This window comes from Gallinula chloropus, assembly GCF_964237585.1.
Source record: "Gallinula chloropus genome assembly, chromosome: 10".
In the NCBI taxonomy this organism is placed as follows: domain Eukaryota; kingdom Metazoa; phylum Chordata; class Aves; order Gruiformes; family Rallidae; genus Gallinula; species Gallinula chloropus.
Genome location: NC_140095.1, coordinates 8,802,993 through 8,823,716, shown reverse-complemented (window position 1 = coordinate 8,823,716; position 20,724 = coordinate 8,802,993). Strand labels below are relative to the sequence as shown.

At 50.3% G+C, this 20,724-nt stretch overlaps 1 protein-coding gene across 2 annotated transcripts; it reads left to right on the top strand.

Moving 5' to 3' along the window:
• The first annotated feature begins 271 nt into the window (after positions 1-271).
• Positions 272-20,015, top strand: ECSCR (endothelial cell surface expressed chemotaxis and apoptosis regulator). 2 transcript variants are annotated; one of them, XM_084268747.1, is made up of 10 exons: positions 272-375; positions 10,414-10,464; positions 12,291-12,404; positions 12,909-12,956; positions 14,791-14,844; positions 15,443-15,535; positions 16,812-16,910; positions 17,493-17,529; positions 18,731-18,830; positions 19,383-20,015. In XM_084268747.1, exons 1-10 carry the CDS (start codon positions 318-320, stop codon positions 19,389-19,391), a joined length of 663 nt encoding a protein of 220 aa, XP_084124873.1. In that variant the 5' UTR covers positions 272-317; the 3' UTR covers positions 19,392-20,015. The 2 variants fall into 2 exon arrangements, with proteins under 2 accessions (XP_084124873.1, XP_084124872.1); XM_084268746.1 differs by lacking the exon at positions 19,383-20,015 and having other exon boundaries at positions 18,731-18,948.
• Positions 20,016-20,724: the final 709 nt, after the last annotated feature.

The window sequence follows — 20,724 nt, the reverse complement described above, 5'->3', positions numbered from 1 at the left end:
ACCATAAAGAAGCCCACTGAGGCCCAAAGCGGGGCAGACCCGCTGTGCCACCGCTCTCGCCGGCTCCCGGAGCCGAATCCCCCAGCAAACCAATGGCAAGGTTTCCTTTGCCGTCGGTAAGCGATGGCTCACATCCTCTCCGACCATAATGGGCTAAAAAACAGAGTTCCCCTGTGGATTCAGCCCATTTCCTTCTATTCTTTAACAGGAAGCTCTGCGAGAGTCAGCCCAGGCAGGCAAATCGCTCCTCACCCTCCTGTCCCTCCCGGGATGGACAGAGCCTTCGCGGGGCTGCCGAGCCACAAGCCACAGAGAAGATGCTGCCTCTGTCTGTCCATCCGCTCCTCTGGCTGTTGGGCTGCGTGCTGATCCAAGGTAAGGCTCGCAGCCCAGGGAGGGGAAACTGAGCCGGGCAGGGGGATGTGGGGAGCCCCACTTCACGGGGGACAGCACAGGGAACCAGCCAGATGTTCAAACACGTAGTAGCTGCCATCAGAAAGCTCAGCCTTTAAATTCAGGGGCGGCAGAGGGTCAGGTTGCTGGGGAAAATGTGGCTATACCAGATTTATGGGGTTTATCTGACCGTGCTGAAAGGAAAGAACCTGTTTCCTGGTTAAGAGGAGGAGTGTTTCTGCTGAGGGTTGTGATGCTGAGGTGTTTTGGACTTGTCAAGTAAGTGTAAAGGTTGAATACTTGAATGTACAGGACATTGTTTTGCTCAAAGGTGATTTTTCCTTGGCTGCTTTTAGTTTTTCCTCTCATCACTATAAATACAAAGACCATGTGCAGGACATACAGACCATGGCTTGTCCTCCTTGCAGTAATCCCGCTCCTCAGTGGTGATTCTGCTCTACCCTCCCTTTCCCACGTGAGCCTGGGATGAAGGAGCTGGTTTCCTGCTCTGAGGGGTGACAGGTTGTTTTTTCCTGCATCATCAGGCACCTTTCGTGTTGCTAACAGCTGCAGAGCTGGGAGCTGAAAAGCAGTCAGAGGAATACAGAGTGCAGCATCACCCCTGATTCCAACAGACAACCCACCTGAAAATAATGCGGCTCCAATCCAGAGGTTTTATCGTTAAACCACAGAGTTGCCCACGGGGTACAGCCACTGTGCTGGTGATTTTTAGAGCATCTAGGAGCCAGTTCAGCTGGGAGCTGCCTGAGCCTGGGAAATAAGAACACAAAGCTTGGAGAATTTCTGTCATCATTAGGGGTGACACTGCTGGCTTCAGCAGAAGGGTCCCTCAGTGCCTGGTGTCAGGCTTTGAGGCCCCTTGGCCATACTGGTGCCTGCCCAGCATGCTAGCTGTCTCTTAACACTGCTCAGTATAGTTTGCATGGGACAGGAACAGCCTCAGGTGCATCACTGAGATCCACCCCCCAGCGCAGTGTGGGGCCACCTGTGCTGTCCCTGGAGATTTACCTCCTGGATTGGCCCTGGGATAGAAGGGATGCCACGCTCTGTCCTTCTGTCCTGAACATGTCACTTTGTCCTCTGCAGTCTGCTTAAAGTCATGGGACAGATGGTCCGGTGGGGCCATGCCTATGGATGAGGTCACAGCGGTGCTGGTGGTCCCTGTCCACCTCCTGCTGCAGCTGCACCTCTCCAGCTGCAATCTAAACAGCTGGTCATGTATCCCATTTCATCAGTCCAATGGTTCTGAAGTGACTTTACAGCACAGTCACTGAGGTGGTGTAGTACTTGAGTGGGGAAAGGTTCTGCACAAGACACAACAGCTCGAGGTCTCCCTGCACCTGAGGAGGAGGAAATAACGTTCCAGGAGAGAGGGAATTTGCTTTGGCTGGAAATGGATAAGAGTTTATTTCACTTTGTGATCGTTCGTTAATTTATTTATGAATTTGTTATTTCTTGATTCAAACTTCCACACCCTCACAATTATTTCTGAAGGAAGGCTCACATACTGCTGTTCTGAAATTGCTAATGTGGGAAGGTTTGGAATATTTCCAACCGGGTTTTTCCTCCCCCAGAAACACTTAACAGAAAATTTGTCCAAACAAACCTCTTCCCATGAGCAGTTTCCATTACAATGGGCAGGCATTTTCCAGACAAAGGATTTCCACTGCAAAATTCCTCCTCGGGCCTGATGAGAACCCAGCAGGACTTTCCCACCCTTGTCGCTCCAGCCCATGTTCTCCTGATCTGCGCTGCAGCCAGTGGATGGATAATGCCAGGAGAAGTGTAGCAGATTGGAAACATATGTCCATATGTATGTTTGGGAGAGTCAAAACCATGGGGTGCAGGTTGGGGACAGGCACTGAGCTACCAGGAGACCTTCCAGGCACAGTACTTACATCCTTAAACCAGGGCATCCAGCATCCTAAAACTGATTCCTCTGCTGATGGAGAGGCCAGCACAACCCTGACCTGGAGAAGGAAGAGAAAGGAGGAGGTGTTTAGGAGAAATGTTTGTTCACAAAACAAACTGCTCCCTTCTAATAAGACAAAAACCCTGCAGATGACTCTGCAAATCTGACCAAAGTGGCCAGAAACAGTTTCCAGGAATTATGTCCCCATTACAATAGGTGAGTCAACAACAGGTGTCCTTGGAGGGACAGTGCTGGTAACCCAAGAATGCTGCTGCTGGCAAAATCAAGACATGGCTATCAGCTCAAGGCTGGAAAAGTGAGATCTGTCTCTTGCATAACAGCAGCAAAAGGCACTGCTGATGAGCCTTGGCTTGGAGGTCTCGTTGCTCCACTGCCCAGAGGAGCAGGTTGAGCACAGCCCAACCACAACGAGGAAGAACCTCCCCTTAGGTCTTTTTTGTAGACTCATGGGCTGGGGTGAGCTGGGTTTACCATTCAGCTGAATCATCCCAGCACAGCAGAATGGAACAAAGTCCCTTCTGGAGTCTCTGGCTGCGGTGGCGTTTGAAGACATGAAAGTTTCAAGGAGAAACTTACTGTCCCTAAAGCCAGTAGCTAGTGGAACTTCCTTCAAACCAGGCAAAACACTAGAGATGCAGTTAAACAGCACTCATTGCCTGACCAGCACTTGGATTTCACAGGTTAAGGAGAATCTTCTCACCCCTTGCTGGTGAGGAACCACTACCTTGGGACCCAATTCCCTGACATCAAGGTTTGGCTGGTCTGGGGGCACAGAAATGGGAGAGGGACATCACAGTACAGGGGCAAAGCATGTGGCTTGGGCCTCCTCCAGAAAAGAGGCACTGGAGACAACCATCCCTGGTTCAGGGCGAGAAAGGGGATACAAAGGTGGGTGTCCCTCACCTTTCCCACCAGCACCAGGCACAGCTGCAGACCCTGCATGCCCCTGGGCGTGCTCTGGGCCAGCAGCTTCGCTCGTTCGATTCAATAAGCTCCTCTCATTAGTTAGAAGTGGCTCCAGCATTGCTGAAAATCCTGGAATCACACTGAAATTAGTGGGATTAGAAATGAGGGAGAAACAGGTCACAGCTGGTGACACACCGGATGGAGACACGGGACATGGGGTTTGTGTCTGCCAGTTCTCACAGCCACAGAACACTCCTGTGCCTTGATTCCCCCAGATATGAAACAGGGATAACAAAATGACTCCTTCCATAAAGCACTTTGAAATCTGGGAATGAAACCCAGGTGACATCCCCAGGGTCACTCACCTGAATTCGGGGCTCAGGTGCAGCTTCTCAGGCCAAGGCGATTTTCCTGCTCTTTGGCTGCCACTTATGCAAGACTCAGCACTTGGCTGCATCCAGCCAGCTGCTCCATGGGAGACTTTGGGAAAGTGGAAAGAACAGGAGTTATGAGGTGAGGATCACAAGGTGGGAGCTGAACAGATCCCAGCAGATCCTGCTCATGAACACCACCCAGCTTGGCTGCTACCAGCAACGCCCAAAAAAAACTGGTGGATCTTGGATTTACCAGAAAGGATAATACATTTGTGAATAAACTTGGAAACAGTAGCAAGGAGCATCCATGAATTTGGGGGATGCAAGAGGGATCTGGTAGGCACCTACCACTCCTCCACCATGGTGGCTGTGCTGCTGCAGGGGATGGTGACATGTGTACTGTCACAGGGCTCTGCGGACACGTGTCTGGATCCCCTACAGCTGCTGGAGGACACGGTGTTTGGAGTAACATCACACAGATTGATGAGGAATACCTGTGAGGTGGCCTGTACAGCGACAGGACCTTGGCAGGTCCCTCCTCAAGGTGTGAAAGCAGCACTGCCAAGCTGGCCTGCAAAGTGGGGTGCTCTCTCTGCACCTCAGTTTCCCCACAGCAAAGCCAACACTGCCCCTCACCTCTGCAAAGCTCTTTGGGATTTGCTGATGAATAATCTTATTTTTAATATTGGCAAAAAGCACAGGCTGGGCTGCAGCTCCCACCCAGCCTGGGTGGCTAGTGTCCCTTCATTTGAACAGGCATGGAGTGATTTCCTCCCCCAAACCCCCAGACCCAGGTGAAACCTTAAGAGCAGCACAGGCAGGAGATGGGCTGGACCCACAGCACCAGCACTGCAGAGACCAGGAGCACACACAGAGCTCTCCAGCAGGCAGGTCATGGAGGAAACTGGAACCAGTAAGCAGCTGGGAGGGTGACAACACAGCAGCCTGATGGAGCAGAAAGAGCAAAGCAAGGTGAAGAGAGGAAAAAGGAAAGCAGCGTGCTCTGCTCCAGGAGGAGCAACCACTTTTCAGGGACAAAGCAGACCTCAGCACGCCCAGTGATGTGGCAGAGCCTGCTCTGTGCATGTGGTTTCCCCACATTGTTTGTCTCCTGGCTTGTTTTCTACACTCAAGTGGGTTTTAATTAACTTTCTGTTAAGACCTGCTTCCAGAACAGCTCACCAGAGAGGAGTACAGAGCGTGATGCTCAGAGGGGATGCCCGGAGCTGGGTGCAGCCCTCGAGGAGAGGCAGAGGAAGGCTAAGATTAATTTTAATTGCTGATGAGGTCCAGGTTTAATTCCTGGCTCTCTAAACTTCCAGTAACACTTTGGCTGGGCCATTACAATTCAGAACCACTTGGCAGTCAGCTGCTCCCCATGCCATCTGGGAATTAGACACTTAAACACCTCTGTGATCTGGGGCCTGATTGAGGCTGCGAGTTATCCAGCCTGCACAACACCACTTTCCCCTCTCTCCTGACCCATTTCCACCTTCCCCATTCAACTGTGAGACCCTCAAGGCAGAGGTGATGATTTAAGTGCTGAATAAAAACAGATCTGGGCTTTTCCAGAGCTCTCTGCTCCCCAAGTTTCTTAACACTGTTTGGGGTTTTCCCCCCCCGCCATGTGAAAGCCCAAAGCACTGGGTGCTGTTGCTCCCTGCTGCTTTGACAGCTGCTGTGCTTCACCCAGGAGCCAGCTGTGCTTGCCTTAAGCAGTTGTCATGGGCCATTTGATGAAACTGTGAATTCTCAATCAATGAGTCTAATTTTAGGTGGCCACATCTCGTTTCCACAAGTGGGTTGCGTAAACAGTTGCACGCAGAGGGTGACGCTGAGGTTTGGTGCAGCAAGGCTGCACAGTGCTGCGGGCTCTGCAGCTCCCTGGGGACAGGTAGGACATCAGCATACCTACACCCCACCCCCCACCGCCCCTGAAACTGCCAGGGGAGGAGGAATGTCCATCAAGTCTAAGGTTACACATTGTTGGGGATAGACAGTCCCTCTCCATCACCAGTGCTGAGCGGAGAGGACCAGTCCTGGTCCTTCGTAGCGGTGGCAGAAGAATCCCTGTGATTCTATCCCTCTGTGAAGAAGGACTGGACAGGATGAGCCCTCTTCAAGCCCCATCTGAGCCCGCTGACATGTTTCTGACAGCTGGCCCAGGGGTCCACTACAGCAGAGCTGCTGCAGGGAGGCTCAGATGTAAAGTCTGCAGGGTTTAAATGTCAGTGCCTCTCCTTGATCATCAGCTGGAAAAAACTCTCTTTAAATGTCTACAATCGCCAAAACCAGCACCAAAGCAGAAGCACCTGAAATCACCCTTCTTTTCCTGGTTGTTTGACATCATTCTCTTAGTGCTGAGGAGTGAGCAGGGAGAGCTGCTGGCTCTAGGAACGTCCCGGCTGCTGTGAGGGAAGGTTCCCTGGAAAGACCCCTGAGCTCCCAGCCCAACACTCACCACTAAACTCACAGAAAAATGACTGCGAGTAACAGAAAATTCAGAACCCCCCTGCTCATCCTCTGGAAAAATTAACCACAAAGCAGCTAGTGCCGAGTCAGAGCTGAAACACACCTGCAGCTCCTCCACAGCCCTACAGCCTCCTACAGGGGTTTCCCATTACAGCAAGAGCAGAAAGCCCAATTTCCCATCATGCACCCCCCAGCAAACTGCCCCTCTCCACCTAGAGCTGCTCGATCCAGCTATAAATCACTTGCACCCAAACACACAGCAAGTACCTTGGCAGCGCTCAGGCTCAGGGGCGAGTCACTTGAATGGCTTTGATGTTTATTGCAATTACAGCTGTGTCCCCATTATTATCCTTAGCTGTTTATAAAGCCAGGGCCCTCTGTGGAGGGGAGCAGGGCTGTGCTGGCACAGGCACTGGGAGGAAGCAGTTTCCAGCACCGCTTGCACGAGAGCCCCCTGGGGATGTCTGCAAGCAGCTGTGACACGTGGCACTTTTTCTTGTTCATACCCATCCTGCTGCCCAGCCCTGCTGTGTGACTTGGGTCTCTTCCTGCCCTGCACACGTCTGTCCCTCCCTGCTGTAATTCCACCGGGATGCTGAGCACCCTCACCAAAAGAAAACACCTAATAGAACAGGGCTTTTGATTATTTAAGTTGGCAGAGGAGGCATAACAAGCAGCAGCAGCCAGAAGCCAGAGCCAGATCTGCTCTGCTTTGGGATAACACGCGGTGGTGTTTAGAGAAGCCAGGGCCGGCGCCAGAAAGGGATCTCCACCCCTTGGTCACTTCTCTGCAGCAAAGTTCAAGCCTCTGGGGACTGAGCACTGAAAAAAAACCCAACAAAACCCCAACACGCTTATTCATCCTATTTACAACAACCCCAAGGTTGAGTTCTGCAAACAGAGAGCTCCTCATGAACCAGGGCTCTGGGGGACCTTCAGGAAAGGATTGAGGACAATCCTCTTCCTCTTGTCCTAGCACTGGGGATGCTGGAGCACAGATCCCCATCAGGGATGGCAGTACGAGGCAATGTCATCTCCCCTCCTTTCAGCCTTCCTCCTTCCCTGGAGGCTCCCTTCAAGCTCTTGGATTTCTCCTCAGCTGCACCAAAACCACTGGAATAAACTGCCAGCTCAGCACTTTTATCCCCTGTTCCCTTGACAAAGAGGAAGTGCAGGCAATAGCTTGCTCTTCAGCAGTTCTTGGTGTTTCCACGTGCCAGGTACACTAAACAGCACCTGTGATAGCTCCAAGCAAACGTGTTACAAGCAGCTACCTCTCCCCAGGGGAAAACAAGACAATGGCTTCTGCAAGGGAGTATTTGGAGGAGGAGCTGCCCGAGTTCAGCAGCTGCTAGAGGGTATTGGCCCCCAAGGTGATCTCAGCATGTTATTTTTCATGCTGAATCTCTGGCATGAAACGAACGTCCTGAAATTGGGCCCTAAACAGCCCCGTGCCCAAAAGAACTTCTTTTTCCCTATTGCATTAGCTGACTCAGTAAGTGACGTCACACCTGCCCATGCTGCTCTCTGTGCCACGAGACTGCTGCTCACTAAGCCTGCAGGGAAGGATGTCCTACAGTTCCCCTGCACGGTCACTCCCAGAACTCACTATCCTTATGGGAAGGCCGTTTCCTATTGCCCCTTTTCCTCACTGCAGTTAAAAGCCCTTGTTTGCTGGTCCTGTTCCCAATGGATTTAGAAAACCAATTAGTCCCTTCCTCTCTATGTAATTAATGATCTGATCATGCCTCCCCTTTCATGGGCTGAACAGGACAGATCTGCTGCCCAGTAAACTAGAAGAGAAAAGCAGGGAGAAGATCTGAAAAGTCAGGTCTGATTTTCACAGCCAAATCCCATCTGGCAAGAGGCCACATTTTAGTATGTAGTCACTGTGGTTTACACACTGTTTTGGTTCCTGTTTGGCTGGAATTGTTGTCATAAAAAAAATAACAACCCAACAAATGAACAACTGTGGCTCCAACACAGTCAGATGAGAAAAATGAGATCAGCTGGGAACTCACTACACCTGGATGGTCCCAAGGAGGGGAACTCGGAGCCAAGCCCCAGTAGCCCATGTATGCTGGATGCTAAAGACCTCGTTCCATATACACACTGCTCTCAGGGCACTCAAACTGCTGTCAGTGTGAGTACCTACCATGGAACTCATCCCCTACGTTGCCTCTGCGGCTCCTGGGAAGAAACAGGATTGTAAATGGGTGCCCAAGCACTGCTCTGCTCTGGTTAGTGCTGCTTTGCTGGATGTCCCCTCCTGTCACCCCACAGCAAGGTGCAGCATCCCACAAAGGCTCTGCACCTCATCACCGAGCACTGCTGCAGCGGAGCCACGCAGTGCTACAAGCTGGAAGGACTCATCAGCAGAGGGGTGGCAGCAGGGACAGGGAGGGGATTGTCCCAGAGCTGGGACCTCAGTACAAGAAAGATGTGGGGCTGTTGGAGAGGGTTCAGAGGAGCCACAGAGATGATCAGAGGGCTGGAGCAGCTCCCCTATGGAGAGAGGCTGAGGGAGCTGGGCTGGTTCAGCCTGGAGAAGAGAAGGCTGTGTGGGGACCTCATTGCAGCCTTCCAGTCCCTGAAGGGAGCAGAGAAACAGGAGGGGAATCAACTTTTTAAAAGGGTAGAGAATGGCAGGACAAGGGAGATGGATTAAAACTAAAGGAAGGAAGGTTCAGATTAGATATTAGGGGGAAGTTTTTTACAGAGAGAGTGTTGAGGGGCTGGAACAGGCTGCCCAGAGAGGGGGTGGGTGCCCCATCCCTGGGGCTGTTCAAGGCCAGGTTGGATGGGGCCCTGAGCAACCTTGTCTAGATCCAGGCCTGGAGGTTGGTGTCCCTGCCTGTGGTAGGGGGGTTGGAGCTCTATGATCCTTGGGGTCCCTTCCAACCCAGACCAGTCTGGGATTCTATGATCATTCGTCCCTCTGACTGAAACCTTTAGGAACTGTCAGCTCTCACAGGACTCCAGCGAGACAGATCACCAGTGGGATCAGGTTCAGCTGGTTTCAGTAGCTGTGAGGTAGTTTCCTTCATTCATCTTATTCCAGGCTGCAACAGGACTACCAGCATCAGCCATTACAAATACCACTCGGGACATGCGTTCCCAAGAGGACACACTCAAAGTTACCTTTTCAAAGCTGAACCAGCCAGGTTTGGTTTGAGTGTTGAAGTGTATTTACCTTTTCCAGTTCTTGCCCCTAAGTATGGGAACTGGGCATTTCTTTTCCCAGTTCTAAACAGCAGCATTTCTAACTGACTCCTCCTCTAATCATAGGTGCTGGTGCTTAAAGAAAAATCCCTGGGATCATGAGCAAGTAACATGAGGGATGCTTTCTCATAAACCCCAAACAAAACTCCTCCTAAAATACCCCCAAAACCCACCTTCCATTTGAGAAATTAGGGACTTACTGAAACACCTACGATCCTGGGAGAGCAAAGCCCTGCATGGACCTATGGGACTATTCACTGCTACCAGGAAAGGCAGCTCTGTGTCAGTCCCCAGGCTGCAGCCTCTGTCAGTCCCCTTGCTCTGTCCAGATTTACATGGCCACAAAGCTCCATCCAGCTTCCCAGGATGCAAACACCTGGGACAGAAGAATCAGAGGTGAGAGACGGGAAGGAAAGAAAAGCAGTCCCGTTGGCTCCTAGAAGCCTTTACAACCCTCATCCACCCACTCAGTGAGGCTGCAAGGGATCAAAGCAGCCAAATGTGTGTCTTAACTCTCTAAACAGCTCTGGAGTACAGGTCAAACAGCCTTTCTCTGCCAAGGCCGAGCTGGAGCAAACAGCACATGGGGTGGGAACGGCCCTGCTGATTTTGACGGCCTTGCAGTCTCCCTGTGAGAGAGGAGGACAGCTCCCCACAGGGTCCAGCTCCATCTGGGGAAGAAAGCATTTATTCTGGCTGAATAAGCTCCAGTACTAATTTACTTAAAACCCAATAGCTTTGCACTTGGGCTTTGCTACCACTTCTTTACTAATGTTTCGGGGGAAATTAGGTGTTTGGAAGTCATTCCTACAGAAGATGAGGATAACCCAAGCCACACAAGCAGCAAGCACACCTTTCTTCTCATATTTCAGGTACTCTGGTCTCCACACACTCTACTATCCATGCTGTAACAGGTACCTCCCAGATCATGACCTGCTTTGCATGTTCCCTTAGCATCTCTTGCCCTCATCTGCTCTTATTGGGTATAACAGCCCCTTTCCTGCCCATCCTTCATCCCTCCCTGTGGGGATCCTGCCAACAAGGAGCACGTGTAGGAGATGTCACCTCCATGTCTCTCTGCTTGTGTTACAGGTCAATCCCAGCCAACAACACACAGCCCCGAAGTAAGGGACCATACCTCAGGTAATGCTCATCAGGAGTCCTGTCTCAGGGGCAGCCTGGCTCGTAACTGGCTGGGCTGTCCAGCAATAAATGGGGCTGTGCAGTGGCAGGTTAGATGAGAACAGTGGTGGGAAGAAAAACCCCTAAACTGAAGAGGGAGAAGCAGGGTCAGCAGGTCACGAGCCAGGGAAAACCCTGCGCTTTGTAACTCTGTGACTGCCCAGAGCCCAGGCAAGGAGCCAGGCTGGGCAGTGTCTGTGTGGCCCCATCCTCCTACCTGGTATCACCTGCTCTGCCTGGCAGCTCTTCTGTGCAAGGACCCAGGGGTGTGTGCACCAGGCACAAGCACCCGCCTCACACGCCCGCTCTGACCTCCTGGCAGCGAGACGGAAGGAACAGCGATGAGGTCACTGCTGTAAGAGCTTCCCTGCATTACCTTTACTCTTTGGTACTGCTCTCTTAAGCCTGACCTAAAATCTTCCGGAGTTTGACACACCCTCAGCATCTCCCACACAACAGACCAACATGTTCTCTCCATTTCTCCAGGAGGAAAAGGCAAAGCATGAAGAGGCTCCTCCTAAACCTTCAGACCTTTGTGGCAGCGCAGGGACTGAACGCTGCCTTGGCTCTAATGCAGCCACATTGGGGGCTTTTGCTTTGGTTTCAAATGGCAGCATTTCTAATTGACCTTCCTGGAAATGCAGTCACTCAGAAGGACAGAAGAATATTTAAAGTATGAACCTCTAATGGGAGCCCTTCCTTTGCTCCCTTTGTTTCCTGTCTTCCTCCCATGTTGAAATCAGTTTTGGGACACGGGCACATGTACATGGTCACAGGAAAGGCCTGGACATGGGTGCAGGGAGGTGTCAGCAGAGAATTATGTGTTTCAGGCTGAAAACACATGAAACCAAGTACACAAGAAGGGATCTCTCCGAGTCCACATCCACATCAGTTAGCCCACTTGGATCTCTGGAGAAAGCTCTCTTCCTGCTCTGTTCTGTGGAGGTGGGGCAGGGAATCTTTCCAGGCATAGCCATCCCTCCAAAAGGACCCCAAAAATATAAAGGCAAAATATGTCACATTCTGCTTCCAAGACTTGCAGAAAAAATAAACATTCCTACATTCAAATATTTTTTGAAGCATTTGGATAAAAGCCGGGGGGGGGGGGGGGGGGGGGGCCAAACACCAAACCCAACCTTAAAAACACTTTCACTCTTCTCATTATTACTGGAAAGCCAAGAGAAGTCTAGACAAGGAACTTGCCTATAAATTCCCTGCTGGTGAATCACTCTTCCTTCCAGAGGGCTTACTGAAAGCTTTTTCTTCCCACATTCTAGTGTGGATCAGGTTCTTGCCATGCAGCTCTGAGTAGCAGGTTGAGGAAGATGACAGAGCCTCCAGACCATGGCAAGAGCTGAGGCATCTGTGCTTAGAAACGCTCAGTGAAATGAAACAGGGAAGTTTGCATTTCAGATAACAAACAAGCACGGGAGTGCCAGGCAGCTCTAGCCCACTGAAGTGTCCAGTGACAAAACCACCTCCATTTTCAAAGCAGGAAAAAAGCAGTGGCAAGAAGTGAGACTTTCTCCATGTGTGTCTTGAGCTGGGCCAGCTCAGCAACTCCACGCACTAAAAAAGCCAAAGTTAATGCTTAAGTACAAGAGCTCCCTGACACCAAGCAGGACAAAGGCTATTTCCTTGTCTACTCGTGCTTTCCTGAGCAGATTATCCCTCACTCCCAAAGAGTCTGAGGTCTCTTTGCAATCACCATGCCCTCCTCAAGCCGTTCCTGAACGGAGCTTGTGGTGAGCAGAGCTCTCTGAAGGAACACTGTCCTCCCTCCACAGAGCCTCCAGTGAAGTCAACACCACCGGCCGACTGGAACCTCAGCTCCACGGGTCAAACCACTGCAGCCAGATCCCCTCCTGTCACCACATCACTGCCAGCGCCGACTGCGAGAGGTACGCACGGAGAGCTCAGCCTTGTGCTCAGGCAGGACCTGTTTACACACCCCTCCTTATCCAAGCAGAACGGGGGGCGTCAGAAAGACAGGGCTAGTCCATGCCACGCTCCTCACTCAGTAGCAGCCACTTCTGAACCTATTTGAGTCTTTCCCAAAAGAGCAGCTCGTTCCTGCTCCCCAAAAGCACAGGGCTGGGTACAGCCATGACCTAGACGTGGTGGCTGCACAGCAAGCCTGGATCAGAAAAGCCAGATCTGGCTTTACCAGGTAATGTTTTGGGGAGGGGCTAGAGGCACCCCAACCTCCCCAGCAGGCCTCTCATGCACACCCTCCCAACTGACTGCCCAGATTTCTAGCTGGACATCCTGATGTTTGTCTGGAGGAGAAGCCTCATGCAAACAAAGGTGTTTTTTTCCCCCCCACAGACACCAACAGCTCCCCATAGCAGAAGTAACAGCAGCTTCTAGAGTTAATTCTCCTTTCCCATGTTTTCTTTATCCAGGTGAAGTAACTAGTGGGAGCAGAAGCACAGCAGCTTCACCACCTCAAGGTATTCTGTCCTTTTGTAGAGTTCCTCTAAGTTTAGATCATTTCACGGCAATTAGCTTGCTTGGTTCACATGGTGCAGGTTACCTCAGCACTACTCTTTTATCTGGGGGATGAGCCACCAGTAACACCCAAAAGCACGTCTGGTACCTTTGCAAGCAGTGAAAAGACACAGGACCAAAGGCACTTCACATCCTCTGCCTGGGATGAACCTGAACAGCTGCAAGACTGAGCTGTGTTTACAGGAAGAGAGCCCTCTTAACATCCTTTAAAAATAAAACTTAAAACGTTTTGACAGTTTGCTTAACCAGCCTGTGAGCAAATACAAGAGGCTGCAGGGAGAGCTTTCCTGGAGTAAGGGCAGAGTCCTTGTGAGTGGGAAGACTGAAATCTGACAGCTGAGCTGATTCCCCATTAAAGAGTGGGCCTCCAAAATCTGCAGTGGTCAGGAGAGAAACTTCTCTGCCTCTCCAAGTACCTCTCAGAGCTTCTCTAACATTTGCAAGGTTAAAAACCCATGGTCAGCCCTGCCTGTACAGATGTCTAACCAGCATGAGTGTGCCCAGCTAAGCCAAAAGCCCTTTGGATCAGAGCAAGTTGCTATCAATTATACCCCTGCTTTATATCTGAAAAGCTCCATATATCTTTGACTATAGAAATGCTGCTGACACTTCCAACAGTGTCACAGTCCTGCTGTGTGAGACCCAGCATCTCCCAGGGACAGGATATGCATGCCAGCAAGCCACAGCTTCTGCCCACTGCTCATGGCTGGAAGAACAATTTCATAACCAAAGGGGTTGATGACTGGTGGAAAAACTGTACAGCAGCAATCCCTGCTTCTCAGGACTGCTCTGCTCCACGTGGTTTCTGAGCCTGTTAGATTCGTTATTTCACATCATTTCTCCTTCTTCCTCTGAGCTTTGGCAAAATGACATTCCAAAGCAGTTATGTTTTCTGCAAGACAGTCTCAGCTGCATACCCTGTGTGCCCCAGCACAAAGGACTTTTGGTCAGCGCTGGTTTTGGGAAGGTCAGGATGGAAAAGGAGGAAAGAAGATCCTAGTTGACCTACAGATGATCTTCTGAAACTCTAAAGTAGCGGGTTTAGTCTCCTGGCAGGGCCCATGGCTGTTCACTGAGGTCCAGGTAGATGATCTGGCCATTCAACACACACCCAGGAGGCAGCAAAGGGCTTTTTCTCTGTACAAGTGGAACAGGCAGCCCAGCGCGACGTCTGCTTGCACAGGCACTGGAAGCAGCTGTCACAAACCCAACAGCTTCACATAAGCCAGTTCATCCCACTGGGAACTGGACTCCTTGCATGAACAAACCTCTACCCTGCCACAGCTAGACCACATATGGCCCAATACAAACAAGCTTAATTACTTCTGGATAACCCAAGACACCATTATCCACTCATTCCAAGTCCAAGGACAAGCTGACAGTCAATCCACACCCTTGTTCTGCAGAATTTCTTCCTCTAAGCAGATTTCTTTTTCTTTTTTTTTTTTTTAAATTCACCATTTATGAGCAATAGCAAACCTAGAACCTTCCCAGGTCACACCTCCAGCATTCAATTATCTGCCAAAATATACATCTGGGACTGCAGAGCCTGAAGAGTTTATACAAGGGTACTTGAATTTCGGTTCTGTTTGGACATGGAAAATAGTAGGAAGTATGTTTGGTGGGAAGGTTTTACCTCGAATATGAATTCCATGTTTTCCCTGCTGTCACCAGCATTACTGTGGACCTATTCTCCTCTCCAGCATGCCCATCAATTCTTCTCATTATTAGATGACACTCAAGGACAAGACTCACATTCTGCATTTCTCTGTGCAGGTCAGGAGCCTAAGAGAAGTGAGACTACCACAACTTCAGCTACCACAACTCAAGGTGCTTTCTCCTTTCTCTCATGGGGAGATGATTACCACTAAGATATTTTATTGCCCTTTTCACAGCCAACAGCAAGGCCATCATACTGCTGTCTTCAAGGCAGCATAGCAAAGGGCTAATGAGTACATGAGGGACACTGGACATCCCATCCAGCCCTTGAAAAGCCTGTAAAGCTCTGCAGATGTAGCACGTTGGGGCAATCTGTCAAGACTGGGAATGGTGGTTGTGAGTCACAGCAGGGACGGTGCCATTAAGGCAAAAGGTTGTAAAACGAGGGAGACAGGACAAGCCTCCTCCTCAAACACAGTGCCTTATCAGTCCTTCACCTGCCACGCTCAGCTTCCTCACCAGGGGCCTGGCAGAAAACCCTGTGAGTGTTCTCAGACTGTAGATGAGAGGGGACACACCAAGGCAACCCAATTCCCACGTGGGTCTTGGCCACTTTGCTGCTAAAATTGATGGGGCTGGGTCAGGACCCAACGTTCTTCTCTTCACTAAAGTACAAGCACGAGCTGGGCCTCTCACACTGCTAGGAATCCTCTTCCCAGCCTTGGAGGACAGACTTTTATGTAAAGCTACCTTTTTCCTCCTCTGGCAGGCACCTCAACACCAGTCACCCCAACACCGCAGCCCTCTGAGCCTGTGCCCATTCCGACGGACGATAAATCCCCGCTGACGGTGGCAGCTTTTGGTAAGGTCTTGTGCAACCAGGGGAGATGAGGGGGATCTGTTTGGCCAGGCCACTCTGTTTTGGACACCCAACTTCAAAGATGCTTCCCTGGAGATGACAGGTCCCCAGTTATCTCCTTCAGCATGCCTGACCCTGGAGCTTTCAGGGTGTGAGGGGGAAAAAACCTGTGAGAAAAGCCTTGTCACCAGCAAGCAACACAGCACCTAATAAATACTCCCAGCCATGCCCCATATACAAGGGACAGACAGCTTGAAAGTCCATCATGGCTACACCTGAGCTTGAGATCTTGCTCCCAGCACCAGTGTTTGCCCCAACTCCACATTAGGACAAGAGCTGGGCACAAATGATCCTGTGCTAGGCCTTGGTTTACCTGAGAACATCTAGAATAAATACTTGCCTGGAAGTGTAGGCTTTTTGTTTTTACCCTCCCCTGTAAATTTGTTGGGACTTCATTTCCACCCTGCCTCTCTGCCTTGCCCTCTACAGTTGCACCCTGCTTGGCAGGATGCAGCCAGGTCCTCCACATCCTTCAGACTGTGGAAGGACAGAGCAAGAGATGCCATTCCCTGACCCAGCAAAAGAGCAGGGTAGATTTAAGAGACCCACACTGACATGGGCTATACTGTACCCCTCTTCTGTTATGATGGGTAAAACCACCCCCAATTTTATTTCTATGAGACTATAGGAGAAAGTTATTTCAGAAGCATTTTTAAAAGACAAGTGTTGACTTTAAAAGTATCAGTCACTAGCACTCTCCCAGGGAGGCCACGAGAAGCCCTGAAGCAGTCTTAACAGGACAGGATGCCCGTGCAAAGAGTACTGTGATTTACTGAGGCCAGATGTCAAACCCAAATCTGCACTTGGCCACTGGTTTATGAGACAGATAATATCCTTCACAATCTTTAGCTTGTCTTTCCCCATTATATTACATGTTTATCTGACTTTATACACTTTTAGGATAAGATTTACCAGCTATAGGAGGGACATACTGACTGCACTCAATCCCCAGTGTAATAAGCTGACTTCTGCCCTCCTGGAACTGACTTGCTAATTAAGTGTTTATCAGAAACCCTTTGAGGCTAAAACACAAGAGGATAAAGCCATTTGCTCCAGCAGCTACTTACTTCTCTGCCTATTACATGCCATGCTCATTTTAACAGAAATAGGGATTTCCTACCTGAGTTTTGATGACAGTCGAAGTCTCTCTGCTACCCCAGAAGCTGAGGCCAGGCACATTGTGGTATCAATCACAGACAGTTCTCTCCTCCATCCCCAGGTGTGATCAGCTTCATAGTTATCCTGATAGTGGTTGTGATCATTCTGGTCAGCGTGGTCAGCCTGAGGTTCAAGTGTAACCGCTCAAAGGACTCGGAAGGTATTTGCCTGGGGTGCTCTGTCTTTCCTCAATCAGAGAGTCATCTACGTGGGTCTGGCAGTTCCTAAAAGATATTTCAAAACAAAGCAGCTTACACAGTGGGGAGGCTTTGAAGCCAGACTGGAACACAGATTCGGCAGCTAGGAAGGTAGAGTGACCACCCTCTTCAGAACCCCTCCCCGGCCCCATCAAGAGAACAGTCTCAAGTCTGCAGCAGTTAAACACCACACAAACTTCCAGGGGTGGGCAGCTCTTCCAGCAAAAACAGGGAGCTGGGCACTCCTTTTCCCTGGGATCCCATTTCCCACTGAGCAGTGCCCACTAGAGGACACCAATGCGGGAATTGCCAAAAGGCTGAAGGGTGCCAGAGAATGAACAGGCAGCAGAGTTCAGTCCTGCCCATATTATCACATTAATTGACCAATTTTCCCTAATCAGCTCCCAGTTGCCCCCCGTGGTGTCTCTAACCCCATGCAGATTTCATGTATAACCCTGTCCAACCTTGCTCTGGATATAGCTGACTTATTTTAGTGCTGTTATGTTTTCTCACCCGTACATCAACAATCACCTCTCTCCCTCCAGACAAACAGAAACCAGGGACCTCCATGGTGTCAGAGAGGTAAGGTGGCTCACCCTATTCACATCCTATTGAAAATGTCAATTTTTTATTCCAGAACTGGTTTTGGCAGGGAAAAGAGGCTGGTTATTTCAGGTGGAAGATTTTCTTTGAGACTGGTAAAAAACCCCAAAATGAGCATTGATAGCACATCATGCTCTGCCTGATGGGGCCAAAGGTAGATCTTCAATATTTGGGGGCCTTATTTCAAAACTGCACTGATCTCTGTGAAGACTCATCACCTTTCAAAAGCAGTTCACCTGCCTGCCTTTCCCTGGATACACACCTGAGGTGTAAGGTTGGGTTTCTGGATCTCGAAGCAGCCCCAGGGAGATGAGATCAAGTCTCAAAAAAAACCTTCCAAGACACCTACGACTGTTGTCATAGCAAGAGCAGGATAAGGGGTCTTTGGAAGAGAAGCACCAAGCAGAGGATGGTCCATCTGAACCTCACGGTCCATCACTGCTACCCAAGAGGGGAAGCTGCTTGTGGGAAAGTGGCAGGAAACAAGAGCTGGATGGGACCAAAACATGTTGCTCTTACTTTTCCATCTCATAGTTTCCTACCAGAGTAATAACCCTGCTTTGGAAAGAGGCAGGGGACACAGGAAGTGTATTTAGGCACCAAATTTGTATCAACTTCAGTGGTTCCCAAATAACCCCTAATGATCACAATTGATGTCAGTCACTCAGGCAGGACTATGAGAGCAGAGGACAGTGCCCCTCATCTCCAAAGTCATCCAGTCTCCACTGGCACCAAGTGCATATCCCAGCCCTCAGGATAGGGAGAAAGGGGAATTCCACCTTCCTGACACCTGTAATTCACACTCTTAGGAGAGACACTGGAAATACCTGAGCAGCAGCACTGGACATGAAAATATCCAGGGCTCCCTTGGTTTGACAAGCAAGGGCATAGGACAGAGGGACAGAGGGACACGGTAACGGTTCCTTCCGTCCCAGATTTGTCTGAGCGCACTGCTCACCTCCCCAGAGGTCTCTGAACCTGTGTTCAGACAGGGGACAGGGAATTTGGCACTAAGGATGGGCCTGAACCAGGAGAGCAGCTCAAAGGGCAGCACAGGTCAACCCTGGTCCAGTGTACTACCAGCCAGCCACAGTCCTGCCTGTTCTCCTACAGCTGTGTGCAAAGAAACGTCCCCTTCCCCTTTCCCAAGGTAGCTAATGCCACCTTCTCTTCTCAACAGCTGCTCAGCAGGCACAAGCCAGAAGGATAACAGCATCACTCTGATCTCCATGAAGAACATCAACATGAACAACAGCCTGACTTACCCACCATCAGAAAAGGTTTCTCCTTTAAGCCTTGCTTTTTAGAGAGTTAGCTGGGGAGTTATTTCTCTGGCTGGGTAGGAGCATGCCTTCGAGGTATTTCTTTGCTCTCTTGTTCCTTCAGAAAGCTAATAAAAAACCCCAGCTGCCATCAAACTCCTAAAGGTCCAAACTGGTTCCAGTGAACCTGGTGGAAGTTTGGGTGCCCACCTCAGGTTTATCCAAGCTGCCTGAACTCAAGGTGTCAAGAATACCTCACATATATAGGTGCCATCACCTAGCACCAGCTATCAGAGCTAGAGTGGTCTGTCATTTAACAAGGACATAAATAAGCAAGCCTTCATGAAGTCCAGGTCTCACCCTCTAGACCAAGCTCACCATGCTCCTGCTCCACAGGAGATGTTGGAGCACATTCCCATCTGTACTCTCAGATCCATTCCACACAAGTAAACCACATAATTTTAAGTTGGCTTCAAGTTAAACTAGCACTGGGACTGAGCTTGAGGAGACACAGTGCTTAATGCCAGCCCAAACAGGCTGCTGATGCACCATGGTTTGTTCTTTCCACAGGTGCTATGAAGCCAAAGGCCCAGAGCTTGAAGCTGACTTGTGACAACCTGCAGTGACTTTCTAGTTCTTTATGTAGTTTGGTTTGTTTTGGTTTTTTTTTTTCCTTTGGAGAAAGAGCAAGGGTGGACTTTATGTATAAATTATTGTGCCCTTTCCAATCAGTAAGTTCACAGTAGCATCCCACATAGCTTCCTCACCTGGGGCCTAAGGGCTTTCTCCAGTTACAGCCTGCCACGCTCAGTGGCTGATCTCTGTTTTCAATAGGCCTTCAAATCCTCAGATTATTCCAGCAGAAAGAAGCACCAAGGAACCATCTGCTTTGCTAATACACTGCTGCCTTCCACTAATGGCCTGTGTAGTCTGTGCCAGCCAGTCACAGGCTGGTTAATCAGTGCAGCCCCACAGCCAGTCAAACCTGCCCATTAGAAAAGCATCATCTGAGGCTGAAGGCCTAATGAGACGTGAACGGCCAACTGCTGGGTCAGATCCCAGCATGACTGCTCCAAGCCCCTTACCCTTGGTGCCTCCATTATCCCTGCTGCAGTGGGGATGATCATATCCACCTACCTCACAGGGTTGTTGTGAGGCTATGTTAATCAATGTCTGTAAAGCATTTGGAGAGCCGTGAATTAAAGGTGCTGCTGAAATGCAAATTGCCACCTTAATGCTTTGTTATTAATAACTGAGCTTCAGGCAGGCAGATCAGTCTTCACACAGGTCCAATGTGCTCAAGGAAGAGCCATCTTCAATGTGAAGAACAAGGTCTCTGCACAGACAGGGGTTCATGAGTGTAAAAAGGAGCAGCCACAAGTAAAATGCTGAGCTCCTTCAGCACCTGAAGTTTGGCAGCCTGAGCTTGCTGGGAGAGCTTCCATCTCCCATACCACCGCTTCCCCAGAGCTTCCTGACAGACCAGAAATCAGTGTCCCCTTCCACAGCTCAGCCAAGATCACCTGCCTCACTGCAGCACCAAGAACCACCAGCTCGCCCCCAGGTCTCCATGATAAAGAGAGCAGTCCTTTGTTAGCCTCCAGCACACAAGAGCTCACGTTTGGAGCTGGCTGGTTCCCAACCCAAGCCAGCTCAGACCCAGCTGCCAGCCACTTGTACCACCTACAGCAAAACACATCCTTATGAGCCGATACCCGGCCTTCACAGGACTCTAAGAGGAACCACATACTCTCAGGTATTTCTGGGGGTCTCAGCTGCTTTACTCAGCGGTGTAACACACTCAGGCACTGACTGCAGCTGCTTTTGCCTCTGCCAACCTTCACCATGACTCTGGCTTGCAAGCCTCACCAGCTCAAGTCAACACAGATCTGCGGAGACCCTCATCTATCTG